Source organism: Scyliorhinus torazame, chromosome 13 (assembly GCF_047496885.1).
Source record: "Scyliorhinus torazame isolate Kashiwa2021f chromosome 13, sScyTor2.1, whole genome shotgun sequence".
Classification (NCBI taxonomy): domain Eukaryota; kingdom Metazoa; phylum Chordata; class Chondrichthyes; order Carcharhiniformes; family Scyliorhinidae; genus Scyliorhinus; species Scyliorhinus torazame.
The window spans coordinates 7,312,121-7,328,930 of NC_092719.1; the positions used below are offsets into that span (position 1 = coordinate 7,312,121).

The 16,810-nt window shown below is 42.0% G+C and overlaps 1 protein-coding gene across 2 annotated transcripts in view; it reads right to left on the reverse strand.

The window, feature by feature from the left end:
* cdc123 (cell division cycle 123 homolog (S. cerevisiae)) overlaps window positions 1-16,810 on the reverse strand; it is a 27,898-nt gene continuing 11,088 nt past the window's right edge. For both annotated transcript variants that reach the window (XM_072471002.1, XM_072471003.1), the window contains 8 exons: window positions 15,701-15,807; window positions 13,470-13,518; window positions 12,119-12,194; window positions 11,906-12,028; window positions 8,336-8,364; window positions 5,212-5,328; window positions 2,875-3,012; window positions 1-292 (listed from right to left, as the gene is read on the reverse strand). In XM_072471002.1, the coding sequence (XP_072327103.1) occupies window positions 251-292; window positions 2,875-3,012; window positions 5,212-5,328; window positions 8,336-8,364; window positions 11,906-12,028; window positions 12,119-12,194; window positions 13,470-13,518; window positions 15,701-15,807 (681 nt within the window). In that variant the 3' untranslated portion in view covers window positions 1-250. The remainder of the gene's footprint in view (window positions 293-2,874; window positions 3,013-5,211; window positions 5,329-8,335; window positions 8,365-11,905; window positions 12,029-12,118; window positions 12,195-13,469; window positions 13,519-15,700; window positions 15,808-16,810) is intronic.

Sequence of the window (16,810 nt, forward strand, 5' to 3'; positions counted from 1 at the left end):
GACTCTTTCAACACATGGTTATCTTTTATAGTTATTCTACATTTTCTTCAAGTTATTTCATAATCTTTACAATAATGTTACATCAGCCTCTTTTACTACATAAAACTAGGCAAGTTTTCAAATTTTCTCAGTCAAAATAATGCTTTGCTAAAGGCATGTATGAAGGGAAACCAAATGAACTTCATATCAAAGTCTTTCGTCTGCTTTGCATTTATCCCGTGAAGACGCTCGCCGCGGAACTGGAGGATTGTTATCCTTCATCCTCTGAACTTTCTGGTTCTTGATTTCTTGTCTTATGTTGGAAGGAAAAAAATGTAACCATAAACAAGTATTAAAAGGATCGGTCTTTCTTTACAAGTTTTCTTTTTCTTTTGTGTCTCTCAAGCCTCGTCACATTATTAACTCGCTGAGAGGGGACAAGTGTCTGGTTATCAAGTCCGAAGTGACCTTTCAGCTGGAGGGTTCATCATAAGGCCTGGGGTAATGTGCAAGTTTTTCTCCATTCCTGCTGACTGGATGACTGTTTGGCCTGGGTGGCCCTAGCCCCTCCAGACATAAACCTCTCGAGGCAGGGACTGTAAGCAAAAGAGTCCGTCCTGGGCTGACAACTGCAGGATTTTGTTAAGCTGAAAGGCTAGATTGTCTGCTCACAATCATTCAATTAGTTCTGATGAAATTTCAGAAAGATTTGTAGCACATTTGTTGTCCCACCATCAAATAGGACCGGGGAAAATTCACTGTTTTCCTTCTGCTTCTGAAAGCAAAGTCCCTGCTGTTGCAGGGAACTACCACAGATATGTTTCCATGATGGCATTGCCTGTGCAAAACTCTCTGGTCAGATTTGATACTGATATGCAAAAATGGAGAAAGAGGTAAGCCTACCCAGCCTCCTCCCTCCCACCCTCCCTCCTTTTTACTTTATCCCCTCACCAACTAATTGAAAAAGAACACTTCAAATTGAAAGCATGTCACTCCCCTACACAACATGACACATCTTATATTGCTTTATAACTTATTTTTAACAACCTAAAATACAACCTGGGTCTCAGTATATTGGACAGAACACTTTCTCTTTCATCTACATAACTGCTTTTGAGGAATACCCTACCCAGTTTATTCCAGTATCTGTACTTAATCCTCAATCACAAATTTCTAAACAGCATGTGAAGGAAATTGCAAAGAATAATTTCAAATTTCCCATTTACTAGAAACTTACACATATTTAAAACTTCACACGATCAACAATATAAATCTCTAGTCGAAGCACTGCTGGCACAATACACTGCTCAATTTGGACATTAAGTTATATATGACTTATAGTCAAATCAGTGAGCACAAAGCAGTTTGTGGATAGGTATAGTTATCGATAATGATACGCTAACATTCACTCATCCGGCTAATGTGCAGCTCTGTCCAGCATCTCTGTTTATACCCATTAGTACAATGGAATATTCTCGCTGTCACAGAAGCATTGGAGTCCATTCCCGACAAATTAACTTGAATATTTCTGCTACTTTAAGGGGAACAACTCAAATAGTAAACGTTGTGCATCTTGCCAGTTTTCAATTTTAAATATATTATGAATGTGACTATTCTGCTGTTCTTGGGCCTTTTTTAATTTAGTTGCAACCCAATACATGAGGTGCGAATTTGACCCGAGCTGCAGATTCTTTAGTTTCTTCTGGAATCCTGAACTTGAGCTTTTGCTTCAATATTTCCTGCCCCCTTGGGAAATACGACAAGAAACTGTTACGCGCAGAAACTACCAAAAAGACCTGTGCGGGTACGACATGCCTAATGTTCTTGTTATTGCTATAAATTATTGGCATGAACAAATCTGGTTGATTGCTCTACCCTGTCCAAGATTGGTTCAGTTTTTGATATTTTCCATTACCCAATACTCTGACATGCAGCAGAAATCACTAATTTAGGGGGGGGTGGGGGGGTTATTGTGAAATATAAAGGATTCCAAATGATCAGTAGATTGTATCAAATCCTGAAACAATAAATGAAAGGCCATATTGAACTGGACTTCTATTTGGCAGCATTTTGCTTGACGCAATTCTAAAATACGTCAATCACTGTAAATTGAACCCACTAAAAACTACAGGAAAATGTCCCTGCTTTTAATTCGTAACGAAGGAAGTTTTACCAATATGCTTTTGGGGCCTTCATCACTGTTCATACACGTCACAAATGTGTATTTTCTATTCCCTGGCCAGTGTAAACTTCCCACCTACTCGTGCTAGATTTTCAGGTCAAATGACAGACTTCATTGTTGTGCAAAATACTGCCAGCTGTTACAAGTTGGAAATGTGGAGCTCACTGTGCAAGATCAGACGTTAAATAAAAATAAATGGAATTCTAAAAAGAATAAGACTCAACAACAGTTGGCAATTTCATATTATTATTTTCTTCTCGATTTACTGACTTCCCCGCCAACTGCCTGTGTTTCTGTTCTTTTGGCCAGGACAGCAGAATGATCTACACCAATAATATCACCTCAGTTCCCCTCAATGCTTGGTTGGTTACTTCTGGAGGCCAAAGCAAATGGTTTAAGGCATTTCCCTGAAGGCGCAATCCAATGCTACACATTGTTGCATCCAGCAGCAGTGTTGAGATCTGACCAAATCTTTGGAGAGTGTTCACCTTCAAAAGATGCTCAACCCTTCTGGTTAGGAATGTTTACCTCTTATCACTGGAATGACAACAAGCCAGTTTCCCGGCCCATTCATTTCACACAAGGAGGACCTGACCACTGTTAAAAATATTCTGACCCCAAGAATTGAACTGGGAATTGGCAGTTTGTTTAACCTATAGTTTTATTCTTTGAGTTAAAAGAGAATTATTTAAACAGTTCTACACCCAGCTTACCAGTTTAAGAAAGTCAATTAGTTTATGAGCATCTTCTCCTCGTGACAAATCCAGAAAGTCCTTTGGCAACCGATAGCTCAAACAGGGACTAGGCTGTACAGTCATTTCACTTGTTATATAGCGAAAGGCAGGAGAATCCTAGAAGTAATAGTAAAAGGCCACAGATAAAATGCAGTACACAAAATAAGCCAAACTAGTCCAATAAATGTTCTACGCATTTATTGCAAAAATCTGCACAGAAGCAAAAAATGTTTATCAGCTAAAAGATGTTGAAATCAGTTGACTAGTGGCAGTAATTAGGTTAATGGTCAGAGGCCAATGGAATGCAAAATTACTTCAAAGCAACAAGTATTAATAGAATGCACCTTGGTGGAGTAATGTTCCTGTGAAGTTGGTGGAACGACGAAAAGGTTCAGGAAGAATTGATAAATGTTATGTGGGTTTGGAGCATCTCAAATTGAATTTGAATGAATTACCACCCTTCCCCCAACATACCAGTTGATAGGACTCTCGGCTGAGTCACAAAGTTGCTGGTTCAAGTCCTACTCCACAGCTCGAGTGCAAAAATCAAAGTCTGCACTGTCAGAAGTGCCACCTTTCAGCTGAGACATTAAACTGAGGTCCCATTTCCCAGCTTTATCTGGTCATTATCACTCTGCTGTTTGTAGGAGCTTCCTTTGTGCAAATTGGCTGCTGTGTTTTCTACAGTGGCAGCACTTCAAAAGTAATTCATTCGTTTTAATGCGCTTTGAGATATCTGGTGGTTGTAAAAAGGGCTATAGAAATGCAAGACTTTTTTTCTTCTTTTTGAACTACACATCAACCACAGCAAAGAACATGATTAACCTCCTTCCAACGCTTTGTCAAACCACCTCTGAATCATTTGCTGGGGATTGGATCAGTGTCTATTCATCACTGAATTCCCTTCGCATTCTATATAATGTGACAATTAGACTATCCAGGAGAACTATGACCAAGATGGAAAATATCACCAAGATTATGGGAGCACCATCACTTCCAGATGGTGGGCCGCATCTCAAACAACGACGAATCAGACTGCAGGAGGGAGATAAATCACTTGGTTGCATGGTGTACTGAAAATAACCTCTCTCTAAATGTTGGAAAGGCCAAGGAACTGATCATCGACTTTAGGAAGCGCAGCACGACACACACTCCCGTCTGCATCAATGGCTCCGAAGTGGAGATGGTCGATAGCTTTAAGTTCCTGGGGAACTTAACCATCACCAACAGTCTGTCCTGGTCCACTCACGTTGATGCAACAGTCAAGAAAGCCCAACAACGTCGCTACTTCCTACAGAAGCTAAAGAAATTTGGCATGTCTGCATCGACTCTCACCAACTTCTACAGATGTGTGATAGATAGCATCCTATCTGGCTGCTTCACAGCCTGGTATGGCAACTGCTTGGTCCAAGATCGCAGGAAATTGCAGACTGTGGTGAATTCAGCCCAATGCATCACAAACCTGCCACCCCCACATTGATTCTGTATACACCTCTCGCTGCCTCAGGAAGGCAGACAGCATTATCAGAGACCCCTCACACCCAGGCTTTGCCCTCTTCCAGACCCTTCCATCAGGCAGAAGGTTCAGTCTGAAGACTCGCACATCCAGACATAGGAACAGCTTCTTCCCCACAGCTACAAGACTCCTCAACGACTCCCCCTCAACTGAACTGTTCCCTGTAAGAACACTATTCACGACGTCCTATGCTGCTCTTGCTCATGTATTTGCTTTGTTTGCCTTGTTCCGCACTGTAACCAATCACTGTTTTGTTGATGTACCTTTTGTCAATGTTCCCTGTTGTACTGTTTCCAGGGGGAGCAGAAGATAAGACTTGTGATTAGGGGAAGGCAGGAGACATTAAAATAACAAAAAGGGAAGATGGTATGATGCAACAGGACAAGTAAAGAAACAAAAGATGAGTCTTGAAGAGGTGTATATAGGACTAGCAGAATTGGGAGAATGTCCTTTTATGTCTGGAAATGGAGTGTGCTGACATTGGGGTTCAGTCAAGTGTGCTTTACTGTGCACCAGACGACAGTACACCTGCCTTGAAATAGGTCAATGCTTAATTGTGATTACAGGGATGCCCAAGTGGAAATCTGCTCCGTTTTCAATGGCCAATTTGCGTGCTTTGACGAGCAGAAATACACAACAAAATACAAACAGGAGGAGAAAAGACTGTGCGAGGAGGGGTTAGCTTCAGCACGTCAGGTGAAGTTAGGATGCATGGAGCTGCAAGTAGAGGACAACAGGCACACCGAAATATACTAATTAATTAATGAACAGATATTCACTACGTCGCTCATAACTCTTACCGGATCTTTAAGGTCTCCTTTGCTGATAGTCTGGCCAGATGTCAGCTCCTCCCAGCTGAAAAGCAAGGAGTTGGTCACTTCTCCAAACGGGTTAAAATCTATAAGCCACATCTTGCCCTATGAAACAGATTGCAAGAAAAAAGTAAAAAATGGCAATTACACCAAAAATGATCAAAATTGTTGTTGAGATACAGTAACAGATTAAAAAGATGCAGAAAGAATGGCACAATGGAAGCAAATAAACAAACAATCTGTTTAGGGTTGAAACTTTATTCCAGCAGAAATGAAATTAAATGAAAATCGCTTGTCACAAGTAGGCTTCAAATGAAGTTACTGTGAAAAGCCCCTAGTCGAAGTTCATAAAAATAAAAGTTGTTTTTCCCTCAAACAGTCCTTCACAAACTGAATGTAGGCACTCTCGAATCAGCTCATGCTGGATGTAGGCCCAAAATGTAATTATAATCTTTATTAGTGTCACAAGTCAGGGCAGCACGGTGGCGCAGTGATTAGCACTGCCGCCTCACGGCGCCGAGGTCCCAGGTTCGATCCCGGCTCTGGGTCACTGTCCATGTGGAATTTGCACATTCTCCCAGTGTTCGCGTGGGTTTCGCCCCCACAAACCAAAAGATGTGCAGGTGAGGTGGATTGGCCACGCTAAATTGCCCCTTAATTGGAAAAAAAATAATTGGGTACTCTAAATTTATTTTAAAAAAATTAGTGTCACAAGTAGGCTTAGAGACGGGCTATTAATAAGATGGGGTAACAACCAAATTCACGTGGGGGCATTTTCATAATGCTACTGATACACTAGTATAAATCCTAAAGATTTGTTAGTATCAGCAACTTGAGATACTAATGGGAACCTGGTTTTAAATTTTAATCTGGGCTTCCAGAAACCATAGGACGTGCCCATGCAGTCCACGAACACCGAAACCTGAATACTCCTGCGGTAGAGGATACCCTCCTCCGGTTGTGATCAAGAACATTTATCAGGGAGAATTTAGGAACTTTTACCCTCTATCCACCCAGAATGGCAATGGACAGTAACATTTTCTCAGTGACATTGCTGAGTTAGGTCTTTAAAGCTGAGAAGCAAGATCCAGATGTGTTCCTGGAGAATTAATCGGGTCCTGAATCACTTTCAGCTGTTTTCTTTGATGTCTGGGAAATGATAAATGGGCCTTTGGTCAACTGTCACTGTTCTTAGCTCATTTGGTTGGACAGCTGGTTTGTGATGTGGAGCGACACCAACAGCGTGGGTCCAATTCAGAAGGTTCAGTTTTGTGTCTTTTGCTACCTATTACAATTAGGTAGATTTTCTCTCTTAAACTGATCTGCCTATATAGGGGAAATGACTGACTGAAGTTGTTCATGAAGGCTCCTCTCAGCCTTGACCCTCCCCTGAGGTGTGGTGACCCTTGGGTTAAATCATAAGACTATAAAGACATAGGAGCAGAATTAGGCCACTCGGCCAATTAAGTCTGCTCCGCCATTCAATCATGGCTGATATTTTTTCTCATTCCCATTTCTCCTGCCTTCTCCCCATAACCCCTGATCCCCTTATTAATCAAGAACCTATCTAACTCTGTCTTAAAGACACTCAGTGATTTGGCCTCTACAGCCTTCTGCGGTAGAGTTCCACAGATTCACCACCCGCTGGCTGAAGAATAAATTAATCACCACCAGTTAGCTCTCTCTCAAAAGGGGGAGCACACTATGGTCCTCTGGGACTGTGGTGATATTTACATTGCTTTTCAAGCTGCGTCTTCAAGTGACTGCAAGTTTGGGAGCAGACTGCTTGAATGGCTTCTACATCATCATCTTAGAGGCTCTGGGCAACATTAGGTATTGTCGGATGGAGATTTTACAATTATGTTGTGGGTGAAGGTTTCAATTCCTATAGGCCAGAAAGTCCTTGGTTCAATTCTCAGCCTGCATGGAGTTAACCAAGCTCAGGCAGAGCAGGATTTGGGAGTGTTAAAACGGCTTTTCTGTGTGTGGGGAGAGGATATGGAAACCAGACAGGATCCCTGTTCCTGCTTGCAATCCAGTGGTATCTGTTGGAAAGTTGCCTTCACAAGCCCGCTGAAACTCACTGTTCTGATTCAGTTCAAGAAACAGAGTAACTTGGATTATGCTTCAGAGAACTGGCACTGCCAGATAGAAATGCATCCCAACAATATTCAGGGGAACAAGCTGAATGGGGATAAAGGGCATCAGCAAAAGAAAAACATGATGCACATTAAAACCTAAAATAATCATCTTTCCAGTTATGTCTCAGCCTCACAACTGGTGCCAAGTACACTGCCACTTGCAGTTTCTGCACTATTTATGATGATTATATTCATTTCTGCCAGTCACTTCCAGACAGTGGTTTTTTAAAGTTCAGACTAACATTATCTGTTATATTGGCAGATCAATTTCAGAGATAAAACCTACCTAATGGCAATAGGTAACAAGACATAAAACTGACCCTTATGAATGTCAACTGTAGAATCGTCCTACAATCTTATACTTTCACATGCTCTGTCCGTCTCTCAAACCTCAACATCTTTCCTGCAGCTCCTCAATGCCAGAGATTCCTGCATAGCCCATTTCCAAGATCACCTTATTGCCCCATGTTATCTCTCCATGATTTGGTCTGTACCCAAAGCCTCTTGGCCTTTCGGAGACCATCTCAGTCCCTCTGGCTCTCATCGACTTTCATTCCCGTTCTCCATCAAGCCTTTTTACTGTCAGAATTTGCAGATTCCCCCCGCGTTGGTGTGGGTTTCCTCCGGGTGCTCTGGTTTCCTCCTACAGTCCAAAGATGTTCAGGTTAGGTGGATTGGACATGATCAATGCATGGGGTTACAGGGTTAGGACGGGGGACTGGGCCTGGGTAGAGTGCCCTTTTGAAGAGTTGGTGCAGACCCGATGGGCCAAATGGCCTCCTTCTGCACTGTAAGGATTCTATGGACAAGTGGTCAAGTTTCAAGCAATCATGGGGAGGGGTTTTGCCTGCAAACATTTATTCAGCACGTGGCCAGATTTGGTGAAGGAAATGTTGTTACAGGGCGCATATTATCTTCAAAACTGAAAACAATAAAAACATTATATGGTTATTTTAGATACGATTACATACCTGACTGTCTCTGTATACATCAAACACAACTGTGAACAGAAAATTGTAGGCATGGATAAGCTTTCTGAAGCACCAAAATATGCATATGAGAGCGTACAACAATCCGAGATAAAAAGATTGAGGTTATTTTTCAGAGTGGATAGACATCGGAATCAAGGTTGTGCTGGATTACTTTACTGTCACAGAATATACCAACGATCTGTATATGTGAACTTGCCACGTGGTACTTGTACCCGCTCGCCTACCACCTCAATTTTGCAACTTCCCAGCTTGCATTACAGAAAAACTCATCCTCCAACCAACTCTACCTCTCCGTTTACCAACCTCCTTTTTGTTTTGCTATTCAACTGGAATGAGTAAGGACATCACGTATGTATTTATAAACATTCAGTCCGCATGCCCTAGTCCAATATCACCTGGCCTTTAAACTCACTACCTTTGAAAGACTATACAAGGTCTTGGATTCCTGAATGTAGTGTTACCTAAATATATAAAGTCACAATATTTTTGGAGGATCGCTGGCAAGGCCAGTATTTGTGGCCCATTACTAACTATCCTCGGCCATTTCATCATTCAATATCTGATACCGAATTTGGTAAAATCATATTATATATCCTTAGACTATCTTGTATTCTAGGACAGTCCCTGTCGATTGGAATGTTGTAACCATAGCCCCATGATTCAAGAAATGAGGGAAAGAGAAAGTAGCGTTAGCTTGATGTCAGCGGTAGGGAAAATGCCTATTATTAGGAACATGATACCAGTGCACTTCAAAAATCATAATTCTATCAGAGAGTCAACAAGGGACACATTTTAGGAGTTTTTGAGGATTTAACTGATAGATAATGGGGAATGAATAGATGTAGTGTATCTGGATATTCAAAAAGACATTCGATAGAATCCCTAGTGCAGAATGAGGCCATTCAGCCCATCAAGTCTGCACCACCCCTTCGAAAGGCCACCCAACTTAGGCCCAATCCCTCACCCTATTCCTACAGACTCGATGGGCCGAATGGCCTCCTTCTGCACTGTAAATTCAATGATAATCTATGATTAATCTAGGACAAAGCTTCGGCACAACACCGTGGGCTGAAGGGCCTGTTCTGTGCTGTATTTTTCTATGTTCTATGTACAACCTTACCCCAAGGGGAAATTTAGCATGGCCAATCCATCTTTGGACTGTGGGAGGATGCGGAGCACCCGGGACCACACAAGATGATATTATACAAAATTAGAACTTATGGGATGGGAGGATTGGTTAACAAAGTAGAGATAAATGAGTCATTTTTTTATTTTTAATCATTCATGGGAAATGTGCATGGCTGGCTGGGCCAGCTTTTATTGCCTATCCCTAATTGTCCTCAAGAAGGTGGCGGTGAGCTGCCTTCTTGAGTCACTGCAGCCCATGTGTTGTAGGAACAACCACAGTGCTGTTGGGAAGAAAGTTGCAGGATTTTGACCACCATTTTTAGGCTGGCAGGCTGTAACTAGTGTGGCATCAAGGAGCCCTAGCAAAACTGGACTCAATGGGAACTAGGTGGAAAAACTCTCAGCTGTTTGAGGTCACAGCACAATCTATATCAATGATCTAACTGAGGGGAAAAGCGCATTGTATCCTAGTTTGATGATAAAAAATGATTTTAAAAATTAAGTGGGAAAGAAAGCTGTGAGGAGGACACAAGGAGACTGCAAAGGTACTTAGATGGGTCAAGTGATTGGGTGAGGATGTGGCTGTTGGGATCTAATATGCGGAAGTGTGAAGTCATCCACTGGTAGGAAAAATAGAATTTTTTTTTTAAAAATGGAGATCAAGAAACATTGATTCAGATGAAGCACTTGCATAGGAAATGAGAAAGTTATAATGCAGGTATAGCAAGCAATTAGGAATGTTTGTCTTCAGTATAAAAGAATTAGAGTACATGAGTAAAGAAGTCTTATTACATTTATATAGGCCTTGGTGATAATATACCTAGAGTATGTTTACAGTTTTGGTCTCCCTACCCAAGGAAAGAAATATCTGCCTTCAAAGGAGTGCCACGTAGAATTAATAAGCAGGTTCCTGGGATGAGGGGATTATTTTACAAAGAGAGATTGCGTAGACAAGGCTTCTATCCTCTGGAGTTTGGACATTGTTGCAGATATTATTCTTCTCATTCTCCATTTCTAAACATTCTGCAATGCTGCATTCTCCCGTGAGCTGCCAACTCTGTAGCTTTACTGTGATCATTCCAGAACACATTAAGCTTGTATACCGTGAAGCAATTATTTGACTGCAGGGCAATAAGACTTCTGTTCTTCTACATAGGAAATCTGTTTATTTCCATTATATATTTTTTTTAATTACAAAGAATAAGACTGCTGACATTTTCCACTTATTAAGATGGTAATCATACAATACGAAGAACGTTCAGTTAAATAAAAGCTTTGGATCAGATTAAAATCGCAAGATAAACATATCTTCCTTCCTGCCCTTCAAAATATATTTTTTCATTAAACATTCTGAGCGCTCTACAATTATTATATTTTTTAAAAAAAATTTTGAGTACCCAATTCATTTTTTCCCAATTAAGGGGCAATTTAGCGTGGCCAATCCACCTAGCTTGCACATTTTTTGGGTTGTGGGGCCGAAACCCACGCAAACACGGGGAGAACGTGCAAACTCCACACGGACAGTGACCCAGAGCCGGGATCGAACCTGGGACCTCAGCGCCATGAGGCTGCAGGGCTAACCACTGCGCCACCATGCTGCCCTGCGCTGTACAATTATAAAGAAGTATAGGGTAACTTGGATTCCTAAAGCATTGATAAATCACTTGAGCTTTGATTGGGGGACAAGTTTAGTAAGCACACTTCAGAATTTCAGTGATTACATTGGATCAATAATTATTGATACATAGAAGATTGGGAGCAGGAAGAGGCCTTTCAGCCCTTCGAGCCTGCTCCGCCATTCATCACGATCACGACTGATCATCCAACTCAATAGCCTAATCCTGCTTTCTCCCCATAGCTTTTGATCCCATTCACCCCAAGTGCTCTATCCAGCCGCCTCTTGAATATATTCAATGTTTAGCATCAACTACTTCCTGTGGTAATGAATTCCACAGGCTCACCACTCTTTCGGTGAAGAAATGTCACCTCATCTCCACCATCATGTTCCCCCACCATTGGGAACATCTTCTCTGCACCTACCCTGTCTAGTCCTGTGAGAATTTTATAAGTCTCTATGAGATCCCCTCTCATTCTTCTGAACTCCAGCGAGAACAATCCTAACCTCTCCTCATATGGCAGTCCCGCCTTCCCTGGGGAGTCTGTTGCTGACAGCAGTCTTATTAACACATACCTAGCATGATCATTGTTTTATCACGTCTGAGAAGGAACAAAATCATATTTAAAACTTAATCTGCTGCTGCAAGAACAAATGGAGATTTAAAAACTTTACATGATGGTAGCGGCAACAACTCTAGACGAAGTGATCCCAGAAACGCGGAGGGAAATAAATCAGATGGTAGTGTATTATGACAGTGCAGCATAGTATATGTAAATAGCCCTTACAAGTTTGAAGATACTTACAATCTTCATCCAAGAACTTATACTGTATTTGATTTCTAAAGAAATCTAGTATGGAGCTAAGAATATTGGCTGCTTGGTTACAGACATGATCATAGTACTGCGTGTGGTCTCTTTGTGCAACCCCTGCCAGAAACAAAAAACAGAAAATTGACATCAGTTTCTTAGTTATCCGCTATTACTTAAACAGCTGAAGTTATATTTTTAGTACAGTACCTATCAGTTTATTTTCTTTGACAAAGCATCTGAACTCCCCTCCAGGAATTAATTCACACCATTTCCTGAGAACAAGCTAAATAGAAATCTGGATTTTAATCATGTGAACTTAGCAACATCGTTAAATAAACACATTGTCATCAAGTCACTTCAGAGAAATCAGACACAGACACACACGAGAGAAAGCAAAATAAAGCTTTTTATGATAGTGCATCAAATATTGCATCTTACACAAAGTGATGTATAAAAATACCTACATTGTATTAAATAACTGACAGCCAATTACTTCATGTCATCTCAATTCAAAAAACAAACTTATTTTGAACCTGAGCATCTGCATTTCAGGAGATAGGGAGGCACGGTGTCACAGTCGTTAGCACTACTGCCTAACAGCACCAGGGACCCAGGTTAAATTCTAGCCTTGGGTGACTGTCTGTGTGGAGTTTGCATTTTCTCCCATGTCTGCACGAGTTTCCTCCGGGTGCTTCCCACAGTCCAGATGTGCAGGTTAGGTGGATTGGCCATGATAAATTGCCCTTTAGTGTCCAACGGCACGTGGGGATAGTGGCCGGCGAGTGGACTTAGGTAGGGTGCTCTTTCAGAGGGTGCAGACTCGATGGGCCGAATGTCCTCCTTCTGCACTGTAGGGATTCTATCACTCGAGAACCTAGAGCCCTGATTCCAATTAGGTAGGTTGATCAATAAATTTAGCAGGTTGATTAGTAATTCCAACATATTTAATTAAATTCAGTACAACACAGCCTTGCTGTCCTGAGTAAATTGTTTAATTCACTGTGAATTTTAATAAATCAGTTTTAATTACCAGAAAAAGTAACTTGGCCCAGTGAAAAAGTTGAATTTGTAACTTAGGCAAAAAAATCAGCCAATAAAATATCAACACATTGTCAGATCTAACTAACATGTCCGAGCTACATAAAAATATTATATACGGTGAACAGGAAAAAGCAGTAATTGTTCACTTAAATTTACAGAAAGGTGATAAAAGTGGCAGGGCATATTGAGAGTGTAGTTAGCAAAGCATGTGACCATGGGTTCATAATAGAGGTATTGAGTAGAAAGGCAGGGAAGTTATGCTGGGTAACGTAGACAGCAATTTAATTTCCACATGGTCTGAAATTGCGGTCCCATTAACATTTTAATAAACACGCACACCCGACAGCCTCACCATTATTTTTAATAATAAAATCCAGGCCAAAAGTATCACTTTCAAATGGGCGAGTCACATTAAACAATACTCCAAACAGTAGAATCAATTCAGAAATCTGATAGTCGATCACCATATGAATCACCCTTACATTTACCCAAGAGATTTGAAGCTAGACTGACTTACCTGAGGATATACTTTGGGATTTGGTGAATCATCAGTACAGTGAAGAAATCTGGGTGAAAAGAATCAAACATTCAACGGATTTCTAATAAGCTCTTAACTATCTGGATAATAAGAGGGTGAGATTTGCAGATCCCCCAGCCGTGTTTCTCAGCAGCGTGCCGTTTGTGGGCGGCAGGATTCTCAATTCCCGCCGCTTGTCAATGCGATTTTCCATTGGAGCCACCCCACACCGCTGGAAACCCACAGGCCGGGGTAAGCTGCCGGTGGGAAAAGAGAATCCCAATGGCTGGAAAATTTCAGCAGAGCTTTAGAAAACAACTGGGCAATCGCTTCCGCTTTGGCGAAGTGGAGATCTCTGAGACGTCCGCTGAATTTTGTCAGGGGGGCAGTCTCCAATGATAGGAGTCATTGATCGGGGGGCACCACAGCTGCAGGCTGCAGTCTGGGAGTTCGACAAGGCCCCACTTGTGCTGCTTTGCTGCACAAAGTCCGTGGCCAGTGCGGAATCGGTTCAGGAGTGCCCAGGTGGCCATTATTCTGAGGGATGGGCGGAATGTCTCATTAATGTATTGAAATGCCATCCTCTGCATTGTCATTTTTCTTGCCGGAACTGCTCCGTAAATATAAATGATTGAGAAAAGTATCATGGACTGAATTCTGTTTACAGCCAGCATAGTTCAAAAATAGCAATGATCTCAGAGGGTTTTCTTTGGCAGTGTCACAGATGTTTTAAGCTCTTCCAAATCAGCATTCTGGCCCAAAATAGTGAAACAACCCTGAAATTTCTAAGCAGTAACAACTTTCCCAGCGAACTGGAAGGATGAACAGTGATGGCCAAACAACACTGAATGCTACACAAACACTTCTGCTACTTAAACATAAAAAAACATTTTCTCCACAGCTATTGATAAAAAGACTGCATTCAATACTTCAAAATAATTTGGAATACTTGCATATAATCTAAAAGGGGTGGTACATGGTCTAAGTTCCACTTGAAAGGGCGATGTCCCAGGGGTATGGTAGCATAGCGGTTATAGAATATACAGCGCAGAAGGAGGCCATTTGGCCCATCGAGTCTGCACCGACCCACTTAAGCCCTCACTTCCACCCTATCCCCGTAACCCAATAACCCCTCCGAACCTTTTTGGTTACTAAGGGCAATTTACCACGGCTAATCCACCTAACTTGCACGTCTTTGGACTGTGGGAGGAAACCGGAGCACCCGGAGGAAACCCACGCACACACAGGGAGAACGGCAGACTCCGCAGACAGTGACCCAGCTGGGAATCGAACCTGGGACCCTGGCGCTGTGAAGCCACAGTGCTATCCACCATGCTACCGTGCTGCCTAGTAATCCAGAGGCCTGGACTAATAATTCGCAGACATGGTATCAAATCTCACCACAGCTGCTTGGGAATTTAAATTCAACTAATTAAAACTGGAACAAAAGCTAGTATCAGTAATCATGATCATGAAATTACAAGCAAGGGGTGGGACGGTGCCACAGTGGTTAGCACCGCTGCCTCATGGCGCCGAGGACCCGGGTTCGATCCCGGCCCCGGGTCGCTGTCAGTGTGGAGTTTGCATATTCTCCCCATTTCTGCGTGGGTCTCACCCCCACAATCCAAAAAGATGTGCAAGATAGGTGAATTGGCCACGCTAAATTGCCCTTAATTTGAAAAAAAAAAGAATCGGATACACTAAATTTAAAAAAAAAACATGAAATTACAAGCAACGAATGTCCTTTAGGGCGAGGAAACTCGCCATTCTTACCTGATCTGGCCTGTGTCAGATTCCAGACCCACAGAAATGGGGTTGGCCCTGAATTGTTGTGTTCGAGGAGGTGGCTCATCACCAACTTCTCAAACGCAATTAGGGATAGACAATAAATGCTGACGTTGTCGGCCTACATCCCGTGAATGTACAAAACAAAACGATGCAGAACAACCCCATGATTAGAGACCGAGCAGTTCAGCCCACCCACCCACATGACATAATCTGGGCTTGGCTGTGATCTCTTGCATTCAAGTGACTTTGTCGCACACTGCTCAAGCTTGCATATAAATAACCTTTTGTGGGCAAGGTGTCAGAATGCAAGAAGTAACGTTTTAGAGGGTGAGGAGGCAACAGGGGGAACATTTGGCTGGAAAGCACTTAACATATTCCACTGGTACAATCAAACAAAAAGAAAAATCTCTGACGGTAAAAATATTGATGATTGAAGTACATACGGCTGCGTTAAGTCATGAGTAACAAAGTCAGAACTTTTCAAGAGCAGAAAGATGTCACTGAGATTATTGCACTTGAGCGAGCTGTTCATTGCAATCCACTGAGCATCCTGGAGGATGAAAAAACATTAGTAGAAAGTCATAAAACAATCATTGGGAGTGGACCATATAGTTATTGGATGTGATTGGTATCACCCAAATTCCTCTGTAAAATGCTTTCTTAAATTAGAGAAGATCTTTGAATGTTTTACATTTAAACTAAACACAACACACCTCACGCAAGAATGAGAATTTTTATAACAATAAATTACCTAACATCGAATTCCCTGACCTAGACAATCAGGAGTAACCAAACCCAGCAACAGGAGCTCTCATTCACCCTGAATACTTGGTACATAGCAGCAGTGAGCCACAGTTGTGCATTGGACAAAACGAAATGTTACAATCTAATAGAGAATAAATTGAGAATATATAACGTTTAAGAACTTTGTGAATACATAATCATAGACAGAAAAATCTAGTCTTATACATTTAATACAAGGTTGTAAAGACTGCCTATTTAAATTCCCCAGCAAGGACAAATCGTCTCCAATGTTTTATTGTAACAATCATCAAGCGGGTCACGATCAAAAAGCAGCGAGTATCTGAGCCACATAGACTAGGAAGGCGGAGCTTTGATTCTTGGTCAATCATAGAATCTCTACAGTGCAGAAGGCCCTTCGGTCCATCGAGTCTGCACCAACCCTCTGAAAGAGCACCCTATCTAGGTCCACCTCCCCGCAATCCCACCTAACTTTTGGATTTATCATAGTCAATCCACCTAACCTGCACATTTTTGGACTGTGGGAGGAAACCGAAGCACCCGGAGGAAACCCACGCAGACACGGGGAGAACGTGCAGACTCCACACATAGTCACCCAAAGTCGGCATCGAACCCGGGACCCTGGCAGAATGATGCAGCAGAGCTAACCAACGTGCCGCCCAATGCAGAGTTCTCATCTTTTATGAAGACATAACATTGGAACAAGAGACCATTCAGCCCCTTGAGCTGGTACTGCAATGAGATCATGACTGATCTGTATCTCAACTCCATCCATCTGAATTGATTCTAAA